The following is an 11,751-nucleotide window of genomic DNA, read 5'->3' as shown; positions in this document are numbered from 1 at the left end:
ATGACCATTTTTCCTCTCGCCCTATCTGCCTAGGGACGAGCAGATTGCCCCCGTCCTATCTATGGACGGGCAGCTTTTTTTCGTCACTTACCCCCGAGTGTCCCGGGGCTCCCCGTAACGGGCCACCATCTGCCGCAGTCCGGCTGCAGCAGAATAACTGGGGGGTGACGAGGAACTTGTGTAGATTGATACAGCAGGAGTGGGAGCCGTTTATTGCAGGACAGGAGCAATATTTATACATTCCACACAGCTTATCTAATTAGCATAAACTAGATACATCAGTCAACCAATAAGGAATCTCCACACTTAATGGCTCGCTTTTGTTACTTCTCAAACCACTCCCTCTGGCATTTTGCCAGGCACCATCCAGACCTGTTTACAACTCTAACATTCCCCTGGCAAAATGCCAGGTGTTATTTTGACTTGTTTACAGACTCTAACAAGCGCTTAATAGGGAACTGCTATTTTTACTAATAAATTTATGTATAGGAGCTTGTGCCTGGACACTATCCAGTCCAGATAGGTGGGCGCACAATTCGCAGCAACCACACAGTTCAAGGAAGAAGCTATGAGAGGAAGTGGTTGAAATACTTGGCATTTATAGATGTATATGTTGTCAGTTCTATCCTTCTATTTTATAGATGATGAGGCAAAGGCTTAGGGAGGCTATGCGCAAGTAATTGGTTGCCCGATGGAGCTTCCATAGGGTCTCTCAGGTTTTGGGCACCGCATCTGCCTACTCACCGCCCCGCCCCCCGTTCGAACGCAGGTCCTCTCCGGAGCTGGCCCTGGACCGGGCGTCACCGACGCCTAGCGGCCTCTAGAGCCTCAAGTTCCTGGAAGCTGTTGGCCTCGGGCTGGCCGCGCTGTTTGTCAAAGGGGAGGGGAAACGAGATTCCCGTCGGAGCGCGAGGCTGGACAGGACCTCGCAGACAGCCGCGAGAGAAAGAAGGGTGTGGGGCAGGACCCAGGAGCGCGCGCAATATTGTGCGCTTTTGAGCTCTTTACGCGCGCGGGACACAAGCGGAATGCTGCACGACGCGCTCTTTGCAGCGGGTGACTGGAAGAACCAAGAAAAAAGTGTTGAGTGCGGCTTGTGCTCGAGTCCCAGCCCGGCTGCAGCCGGGGGCCGCGGGTCGGGGGCGGGGAGTGGGCGGGGCTAGGAAAGTTGAGTCTCAGTCGCGGAGGGCTGGGCTCGGCTCGGGAGCGCTGGCCGCAGAAACCGTAAAAGGCTGGAGCGGGCGGAGTGGGTGTGGCTCTGCCTGCGAGATCCGAGCTCTAGTCCAGGTTCTCGTCGTCTCCCGCGGCTGCAGCCTCTCAGTCATGGGCTCCGTCTGGTCAGCCCTGCTGGTCGGAGGGGGTCTGGCAGGAGCGCTTTTCGTTTGGCTGCTGCGGGGCGACCCCGGGGACAACGGGAAGGACGGGGGCACCGAGCAGCGTAAGGACGCCGATATTGCGGCTCCTGGAAGCGATCAGGGTGCTGGCAGCGGTGGATTGAGCCCCGGACCTTACAAGCAGGAGGTGGTCATCAAACCAGGTATTATTTTTTTTCTCCGCGCGTCTCCAGGGCGTGTCTACCAGGTGTTGTGAAGTTCATCAAGGGAGGGAAGAAACCCACCTGAAGCTTTACTAGCGGCCGATCTCGGCGGAGGAGCTTTCCCTGCAAGGGCCTGGACCCTTCGCACATCGCCTTTTCCCAAGGCCCAAACACGTTTCTCACCCTCCACGGAAGTCTCGGAGATACCCTACCCGATCCTCCCAGGGCCGCGCCCCGCAGAGTCTCTGCCCTCGGCGCCCACCCAAGAGCCTGGGTCCTGGCCGCTCCAGCGGGGACTGGCCCTTCAGCTTGACCGCGCTTGGTGCGGTGCGGGTCGCTGCTGTTGCGTTGCCGTTTCCCGGCTTTTCGGAAAGGCAGTCCTAGGTTTGGGGGGCATCCCACAACCCTATTCAATTTCTGGCCGAGCAGGGACTTTTTCTGAGTCCAGTCCCATAGCCCCACGCCCTCTCACCCCACACTAGAGATGCGCCGTGAGCCCCTCCTGCTATCTGGACGCTTCTACAGGAAGGCAAAGTTCAGCTTGGATTCCAGCCAGGAACGCTGCAGCTGAAGCCCTGAGCCCATTTCAGAATTACCAACCCTCACACGCGGCCCTCTAGAACAGCGGAGGGTGATCTAATCCCCCTTGGGAAGGCACTCTTAACAGGCGACCCAACTCTGATGAGTAGAATCGACATCTAGGTTCAAACCTATGTGTTTTAGAGAAGATAGTCACAGAGCGAGCACTGGCACAAAACCCACCTTCCAGTGCCCTCCCTGGCAAACAGCCTGTCATGGACAGCAGCCTAATGGTGAAAATGACATCTGCGAACTTTATTTTTAGTGGCGTGTTCATTTGTAGCTACAAAAAATTCTGCTGTGCCTTTCCTGCCATCAGTTTGGGATTACCTTTTTTCCCCTAAAGATCAGCCTCATGTTTTAGGTAGAAAAATTGCAAATTCAGAGTAATATTTGTTGACATCTCATTTCCAACCCCACCACTGGGGGGAAAAAAGAGGTAAAATGAAACCAGACTGCCCTTCCCTTTCCCCTCAAATACACCACTTGGGCTGATTGTATGATTTTGAAGATTTCGGTCTTGTAAGGAACTATTTGGATTACCAACAAGATGGAAATTCTTTAGGAGACTTGATTTGTGTAGTTTTAAGAACCCCCCCCCCCTTTTTTTTTAAGTATGTATAGTGGAAGGGGCTGCAAAAAGATTTTTTTTTCCCACTAAAGAAATACTTGTGGCACTGGCAAGGAGAAACTAGCTCACCCCCACTGACAGTTCACCTCATCCCTTACCTTGACCAATCATGCACTGCCCTTGCTGTTCCCTTAGTAATGGCTCCTGATCTGCTCACCACATGAGGGCAGATCCTTGCTCTGTGTGTGTGTCCGTGTGCCCGCCCTTGCACGTACGAAGCATATACTCTACCACTGAGCTATAGCTCCAGCCCTTGGACAGCATTTTTGATGATAGGAGCCTAACAACTTGACTTGGTTGCATGCCAGCTCTGACAGGACTGTGCCAGGCTGAGGACAGGTTTACACTTCTGCCTTTCCAACTTGCCACCTCATTTACAGTCTTCTGCTCTCTCACTGATGCTCCTGGATGTGCCTTTTATTGTCAGATAGACATGTATATTCTTAGAACACAACAGATAAATATGTACTAGATTTTAAGAGACTTGGTGAACTGCAGAGTTATAGTAAAGCCTTCAATAACAGTCTCTATTCTCAGTCTTTCTTTTGTGAACTGCCTAACATGGTACATTTTTCCTTTTGTTCCTTAGAGCATCTTCAAGAGAGCAATGGACATTTGATTTCTGAGACCAAAGGTCTTGGTAACCTACAGGAAGCATCACAGAGACCACAGAATCCTTCCGGAGAATACTGGGACAGTGCAAGACAGCCTGCTCCTGCTAGACAGATCCCAGACACACAGTCTCTAGCTACCTCTGAGATTGCCAACTCCAGTGGTTACTCTCAAGTTTCAAGAAATAAAAGCCTTGAATCTCACAGAGGAGAACAGAAATTCCAAAAAGAACATGACACACCCACTAAAGCAGCTACATCATCTGCAGAGAAGTTGCCCTCTAGCAACCTGCTCATGGACAGAGCTACAGAAGTGAGTCTTGCACAGTTGAACAGTCAGGACCTCACTGACCATGAGGACTGGGAAATGGTGTCTAGGCACTCATCTTGGGGAGATGTGGGTTTGGGTGGCAGTCTTGAGGCCTCAATGGACAGTGGCAGAAGCACTCGTGTGGAGGCAAGAGGTTGGGAAGTGAATGGGAAAGCAAAAAAGGTCGCAACAATAGCTTCAGAGTCTCGGCAAGTTAACATCACGTTTCAGGTACATTACATCACAGGCACTGATAGTCAATTCATCGCAATAACTGGAGACCACGAGAATCTTGGGAGATGGAACACTTACATCCCTCTCCACTATCACCAGGATGGGTTTTGGTCTCATTCTGTTTTCCTGCCAGCAGATACAGTGGTGGAGTGGAAGTTTGTGTTGGTAGAGAATGGGGGAGTTACTCGCTGGGAAGAATGCAGCAATAGACTCTTAGAGACTGGTCATGAGGATAAAGTGGTTCAGGGCTTGTGGGGGATTCACTGATTCTGCCTGCCAAATAACAGGCTGTAGCAGAATGTAGAAAAGGCTGAGGCTATGGAGCACACTGAATAATTTAAAATAAAGGCAGCGTGACTCCAAATTTAGCCATCAGAGCTGTTTTGAATTCGCTAGTGGCTTTTGTCTGATGTCAGAAATATATATATGCAGATAATGTTTCCAGTGAGCATGGACTTTTTTTCTCCTGTGGCTTGGGTTGACTGACCTGTGCTGATAAATCATTACCTTGGGGCTCGGCCTTGGGGTGGGGGTTGACTTAGCTAAACTTCAGGTGTGGACTGTGGTCAGGAAGCACAGACACTAACCAGCTCCACTGATTCAAGCTTGAGCTTTTACAGGCGCTCTGGAGACCAAGGCAATAAACGAGTCTCTTTGGAAACAGCTGAAGAAACTCTCTTCACACATTTTACATTTAAAATAGTTAACTCCATATGGAATTGTGACCAGAAAAATGTCTGGTCACTATGTGTGATTAGTAAGGATCTGAGGTAAAGTTCTGAGACTCCCCAGGGTTTCTGTCTGATTTTTGCCTGCCAGGTGTGGATTTGAAGTCTTTGTCTTAATGATCAGAGTCTACCCTCAAGGAAGTCAGGCATGGGAACATCCCCATGAGAAAGGGAATATAAATGAAGTTCAGATGCAGGCTGAGTGAGGGGGCCTGAGGTGAGGGATACCTCCTAGAGGACCAGGAGGTCCAGGTTCAGCCTGGCTGACCCATCACTTACTCTGGGAGCCCCTTAGGACCATCTCCCTGCTCAGTGCTGCCCTCTCTCACCAGGTCTCAACAGATGGACTGTCCCATTGCAACTGTTTCCATCCCTCGCCCCCTTCCCACTCCTTTCATCCCAGTAGTATCTCAGGTGACAAATTTTACCCAGGTCAGTGAGACAAAAGTATATCTTTGCTCTGAAAGGAGACATTTAAGCTTTAAGTTATTGTATCTGAATAAAGAATAAAATTTGAGTTTTAATAACCTTGTTAAATGTCTGAATTACTTGTCTAATTCTTAGTACCATAATAGCATACATGTAAAATAAAATACTAATATTTTCTTCAATAAGAGACACATTTAAAAAAATCAAATTAAGTATGAAGAGTCTGTTTTTCTCCTCTCTTTGGAGAAAAAGTTTAAAATATTTCTTTTAAAACTTTTGCTTGGAGGGAAATTCAGCATGCCTGTACTTGAAAATGAATTCTTATATGTTAAAATGACTTTTAGTAAGTGTAACATCTATTGGTGAAACAATAATCCTAGTAAAACTCTTTGCTGAAAAAAACATAAACCCAACAGAAAGTAGCATTAGAAAGTGCTAAACAGAGCTGTTTGACAGTTTGGGGCTCACAGTACTGTATGTTAAATTCATATATACTGCTTACATACTTGATAACAAATTTTGTATTATACCAGTGAGGTTTGCAGAAGGCATTTATCATTAATGCACATAATCAAGCATTCCTATAAGGTAAAATTAAAGATAAAACACTTTAAATAAAAATATTTTTAGAATTCTGTCAGCCATTTTATTATCTGATGAAATAAAAATCTTTCACTAAAGCCAACAGACTTAAGAGATTAACATAGACTATTAAACTTTGTTTTAAAAAATCATTTAAAATGGGATGTGGCAATAGGGTTTTGAGAGCATGCGCGTCCTCAGCCCATTTGCTAGACCCAGCAAGCTGTGTTTCCAGGCTATCATGGAAGGCAGCAACACCAGATGCCCAGTTCTTGTCCCTGTACCAGTTAGTGGGTCTCAGCAGCACGGCTGCTCTCTTCCTTGCAGAGTAAATCACCCAGGCTCCCTTTTGCCCTATGGTGCTAATATCCATGAGGACTCTTCCCGTCCTCTGCATCCAGCTATGGGAGGAAAATAAAGCAAGGAAAATTGCATATTAACACTTTTTGTTTGAAAGTGCCACATAGTATTCTTCCCACTTTCCATTCTATTAGTGAGAGCTGGTCAGGTGACCAAAACTAGATGTAAAGGAGGTGGAACTGGAAAATAGACTGTCTGCTAGACAACTGTTCTCTATGGGGAAACAGGAGCACAACTTTTTGAACAGTTAGCCTTCTGCCAAATTGTCCCTGATGTTTTGGCACAAATGAAACATGTTTATTTCTGTTCTTCTTGTCTCATTGTATTTGGTACACAAGCAAACCCTCCTAATTTATTAAATTCTAATTAAGGCAAGACTGAATTATTTCAACCTAGAAGTTTCTACTCACTTGATGAAGAGTAACAAAAATATTTACTTTCTTTGGTAATTAATAAAGACTTCTGAAAGTTTTGACTAAGGGCCCCAAAGTTTTGTTATCTGATTACCTTCACTTATATTGACAGGACAAACAGTGAGTTCAGAGTCACAAAAGAAGGCCCTGCTGGAGTTTGTCCTGTCCTTGGCATTATGCCACTTCATTTCCACATGAAATCACATTTTACCCCAGGCATTTTTTAAGCTGAAAAAAAAAAAAAACCCTAATGTCTTAGAGCCAGTAAAGATAACAAAACACACACAGTTATTCCAGTACACTGGAACTAGCACAAATGAACACGTCATAATATATGAATACTTTCAAATATAGCTAGTATTGTCTGAAGTTTTCCTGTGAGAGCACTCAAGAATAGTTTGATTCAAAGTAGATTTTTACAGGACAGGTATCTTTTATTAAATTTTCACATAAAAAGAAAAAAAGCACACAGGGCACTAATTAAAGTAACAGCACAATTAATTGGGCATCATCCCTCTGTAAAGAATAGGCAAGCAATGTGTCATTTCAGTAACATTTTTTCCTGGTCTTTCACTTTCTGTATCCTCTTTTCTTGATTTCTGATCATTGAAGACATTGCTGAAAATGTTGATAAAACAAAGTTAGAATAAGAAAATCTACTTTGGTTTTAAATTATGTGCTTCTTTAAAGATTCACTTTTTAACAGTATAGAATTAAGAAATTGTGAAAATTTGCAATGAAGCATATTTTTTGAAAGGTAGAGTTATGAAACAGAAAAGCATGAAACATGATAGTTCTCCCATATCCATGGTATTTAGCAAGAGCTGCCCATCATCTGCAGATTGTAGTAGTTTCTCATTCAAATGGCTTCAGATTTTTACAAGTGGATTAACTTTTTATTTTGTGATTCATTCATTGGGTGACATAGTCTCCTATAGCTCTAAACTAATTTAAATTATGTGTAGGCTAAATATCATTATTTTGTTTTCTGGCTATGAACTCTAATTCTATTTTGGCTACCATTATACAAGTGTCTGTTTATAGAAAAAATAGACAAGAAGAACAGTGTACAGGAAAGTTCACATGAAAAACCTCTCAACCCTATTGAGGGTTGGTCAGCAAAATTGTCATCCCTATCAGATAAGAGTAGGGTGGAGCAGGACCAAGATCAGACAATTAATGTAGGGGTTGGTCATGGCTGAGATGCTCAAATGTTGAATAAAGTTTCTAAATTGCTAATTCAATACCTTTTAATGGCTCTATAGCTAGGATAATTAATCTGAAGGGAAGGCAAAGATTCTTTTTTTTTTTTTTTTTAAACCAGAGATTTATACCCAGGGGTGCTTTAACCAATGAGTTACATCCTTGGTCCTTTATTTATTTTTTATTTTAAGACAGGGTTTTACTAAGATGCTTAGGGTCTCACTAAATTGCTGAGTCTGGCTTCAAACTTGTGATCCTCCTGTCTTAGCCTCATGAGCTGCTGGGATTACAGGTGTGTGTCACCATGCCTAGTGAAGGTAAGTACTCTTAGGAACAAGAACTCTCCCAAAATAAGCAATGTACCTTGGTTCTTCAGCTGCAAATCTTCTACCAGGGTTTGCAAGCTTTCCAATCTGTTCTGAAGTTTTCTGCATGTTTTTCCTGTTGTTTCTAGTGGGGGAGACTGTGAATCTATTAGAAAATTGCTTAAATGTGATATCTAAAGTATATTTGCAATTTCAGGTTAAACGACTTCTCCTTAAAAATAAAGAAAACTTTAAAACACTTTTAAGATAAGGAAATTGTCTCCTATATAAATATCACAATGCTAGTCTATTTTATTTTGTTTCCAATCTTCACTATTATTTAACTACATAGTATTAAATGGGATGGGTGAGAATACTTCAAGTTTAATTAATGACATACTCTGCATTGTAAATGACAGCTTTTCATGCCAAACCTGACTAGTTCTATTAACTTAGGGCTTGGGGGAGCAAGATCTAATTCAGACATTGGCGCTGCTTTCAAATATATGTGAGGCCACTGCCCATCCATTAGTTGTCACCTGAATGAGAATAGTATTGACATCATGGGAGAGGGTCAGGTGGGTGCTTCCATGTCTTCAGTGACCTACAATAAAAGTGGCAATAGCAACTGAAAAGCACCCTGAGGCATGAAAGCTATTCTCCAATAAATATGCTAAGTCCTGTCTATCTCTAAAGATACCTGATTAGCAAGCTGAGTAATTTAATTCTTTTTTATTTTTCTTTTGTAGTGCTTGGGATTGAACTTAGGACCTTACACATGCTAAACAAGTGCTCTACCACTAAGCTATATCCCCCATCCCTAAAGATTCTACTTTGATCTTAGCCCCTAACTAGCTGTATAATCTTCATAAAATTATTTGCTGGCTCATCTTGCTATTAAAAAGCACCTTTTTTCATTACAGATATTAGAATTAAAGACAATCATCTAGTTATTATTTTAATTCAAGAGGATGAGAAACAATTTCTTGAGAGGTTTCTGACATTAATGCTATGAAACGTGATGTTTTCTGATTATCTAACAACAGGGGAAAAATGCCAAGTTATCATGTAACATAAATTAACAAAGTGATAACTTTCCTACAATAATCACTGCTCTTAACAGATAAATAATTTGATACTTTAAATTTGGGGGGAGGAGGAGTACCAGGAATCGAACCCAGGGTGCTTAAGCACTGAACCACATCCCCAGATAGTTTTATATTTATTTATTTTTTGGGTACCAAGGATTGAACTCAGGAGCACTCGGCCACTGAGCTATATCCCCAGCCCTATTTTGTGTTTTATTTAGAGACAGGGTCTCACTAAGTTGCTTAGTGCCTTGCTTTTGCTGAAACTGGCTTTGAACTTGAGATCCTCCTGTCTCAGCCTCTGGAGCCCCAGCCTCCCGAGCCCCAGTCACTGGGATTACAGGAGTGTACTACTGAGCCCAGCTCTGTTTTATTTTTTATTTTTTTGGCAGGGAATCACTAAGTTGCTTAGAGTCTCTCTTAATTTGCTGAGACTGGTTTTGAACTTGTGATCTTCCTGCCTCACCTCCTTGAGATAGGGATTTAGGATATATAGAGAGAAATATGGAATCTTAAGGGAAATACCCTCAAGCCATTGAAATGCAGAGTCAAGCCACTGAGCTACAGAAAAACACAGTTGTAAACCTTGGCCCACACCCTTATAAAATGAGAGAAATACATAAGTACAGGAAAACTGAAATTGTGTGGTTCCATCCTACATCCACCTCCAGTTTGGCACCTGATATAGCTCTTCTATAAATATTGGGCCCCTTGTCTGAGTTTGGGCTGCTTCTCACTCTTGAGACAGCCACATTGTCCTTTGAATGAGTACTACCTTCCTAAAAAAACTTCTGTCTATGCTTTTGTCTGGCTTGTGCTGACAATCTTTTCTATCATGTATGCCAAGTACCCCATTGGTCTTGAGTTGAGTTCCCCCTCTCTAGAAACTCCTCCTACCCTTCTTCAGAGACATCTCTTCTGTGACATCTCTTGGCCCCTGAGGATGGGGCTTCAGAGGCATCAACTTTGGTAAGTGTCTTGACTATGACTTATTCGCTTAGTTCCTGTACCTGTAACCTATTTCTATCTGCCTCTCCCTCCTTCCCTTCCTCCCTCTCTCTCACTCTCTCTCTCCCCCTCCCTCTGTTTCTACTTTCAAAGACCAGAGAGCACAATCTCCATATGCCTCATTTGTCCTGGGCTCCCCTTCTTAGGTGGCTGGGAAAGCTCCATGCCCAGTAGATTCAAATGTCAATAAGGTGGCGGCTGATGTGGTCCTAGGGATCTAGTAAATCTTTGAACTTTAAAACTGCAAAGGAGCTCAGTGATCCTCTTAAAGCCCTTTCTTGCTCTTATGCTGCACAGTGGGCATCATATAGGTTTCTTAACTTCTGTGGGACTTAAACAGGTGATGTTCTTATTCTTTCTCTTCTTCCTTTCCTTGGTCAAAAGTCTGTTTGTCCCTTAAGAAGACGAGTACTTGTTTATAAAAACACTGAAGATAGGAGAGTCCCTTAGGCCAACGTACCCCTTTCCTGAGTCAAAGGGAACTTGAATTGCTTCCTAAAACGAATATGAGAGATTGTCTCCCAGCTTGAGCATCCCTTTGTTTTGCCAAACATGGGGTTCACCCAAAACACATTGTTAAAGGCCTTGATGTAACAATCAAGGAAACTACTCCCCACTAAACACCACATTTAGACCCAGTACACTTAGTGGCAAATCCAACTCTATGCTTGTGCCATAAATCTCTTGACCCCAAGTTTCAGCTAAAACTGAAGGAATATCTTGTTCTTGGCCTGTCTTTCCTCACTCCCTTTTCTCAACTTTCTTTGCAGTCTCACTTTAAGTGCCCCAGCTAAGTTATTCAATACTAGGGAGTATCATTCTCACTGTTGGGGAGACAGGGGACTAAAAACGTGGTGCAAAGCTGTGCGCTGGTCATGATTTATGTGTGGCCTTGAGAGAGAGAACAGTTTCTTAGGCGTGCAGGCATGATCCCATTCCTACGGTCAGTGAGCCAAAGGACAGATACCTTAGCCGAAGGTGGAAAATGGGAAACAGCTAATGTCACTTCACCCTTACTTAGGAATAGGGGGAGTCAGCTTTTAAATAAGTAACAGTTGTCAGAACAGTGAGAGTTATGTTCAAAACAAAGTGGACCCCTATTATATGAACAGATTTCTAATTAAAACTTATCTGACTTTATCCTATCCCAAAGTGCCTCTAAGCTCTCTACAGGGTTTTGTGTCCTCTCTATTATTTTAAATAACAAGAAATTGCAAATTATTGAATGTACCTAGATTACTTGAGATCTTAGGAATGTTCTTTTCAGGGTTTTTTCTTAAAACCTAGGTAGGGGCTATCAAACACCCTGAAAACTGCATAATGGGGCCGAAGATGCTCATATGATTGACAATTTGCAGACAATTTGGAACAGACTTACAGGTCTGATCCCAGCTGGGGACTTCAAAAGTACCCTGGAAGCTATGTTGTTGGACAGATTGGAAAGTCTGATCCTGATGGGGACGCAGAGTGGAACTCAAAGATGGAAAAGACTCAGAGTACCCCAGGACTGTTTTTTCTTTTCAGAAAGCACATTGAAGCGCTCTCTTCAGCAGCACATATACTAAAATTGGAACAATACAAAGAAGGTTAGCATGGCCTCTGCACAAGGATGGCATGCAAATTCGTGGAGCGTTCTGTATTTTTAAATACAAGAGGCTTACAGGATATCAAATGTACAAAATCACAACAGATCTACACCAAGGCACATTATAATGAAAATACTTTGCATACAG

At 43.3% G+C, this 11,751-nt stretch overlaps 2 protein-coding genes and 1 non-coding gene across 8 annotated transcripts in view; 2 read left to right on the top strand and 1 right to left on the bottom strand.

The window, feature by feature from the left end:
• Positions 1-935: 935 nt before the first annotated feature.
• Positions 936-5,157, top strand: Stbd1 (starch binding domain 1). Its single transcript, XM_015499270.2, has 2 exons — positions 936-1,537; positions 3,337-5,157. Exons 1-2 carry the CDS (start codon positions 1,324-1,326, stop codon positions 4,167-4,169), a joined length of 1,047 nt encoding a protein of 348 aa, XP_015354756.1. The 5' UTR covers positions 936-1,323; the 3' UTR covers positions 4,170-5,157.
• Positions 5,158-6,823: 1,666 nt separating this feature from the next.
• Positions 6,824-11,751, bottom strand: part of Ccdc158 (coiled-coil domain containing 158) — a 69,757-nt gene continuing 64,829 nt past the window's right edge. For 3 of the 6 annotated variants that reach the window (XM_048784821.1, XM_048784818.1, XM_048784819.1), the window contains 2 exons: positions 7,981-8,080; positions 6,824-7,032 (listed from right to left, as the gene is read on the bottom strand). In XM_048784821.1, the coding sequence (XP_048640778.1) occupies positions 6,912-7,032; positions 7,981-8,080 (221 nt within the window). In that variant the 3' untranslated portion in view covers positions 6,824-6,911. The remainder of the gene's footprint in view (positions 7,033-7,980; positions 8,081-11,751) is intronic. The other 3 variants (XM_048784820.1, XM_048784823.1, XM_048784822.1) reach the window with 2 other exon arrangements.
• On the top strand, positions 11,556-11,662 carry LOC125611082. The gene has a single exon (XR_007341208.1). It is a non-coding gene; the product is annotated as a U6 spliceosomal RNA (small nuclear RNA).

The sequence above is a fragment of the Marmota marmota genome, unplaced genomic scaffold (assembly GCF_001458135.2).
Source record: "Marmota marmota marmota unplaced genomic scaffold, marMar, whole genome shotgun sequence".
In the NCBI taxonomy this organism is placed as follows: Eukaryota; Metazoa; Chordata; class Mammalia; order Rodentia; family Sciuridae; genus Marmota; species Marmota marmota.
Note: the sequence above shows the minus strand (reverse complement) of the source record. Positions and strands in the feature narration are given on the sequence as shown.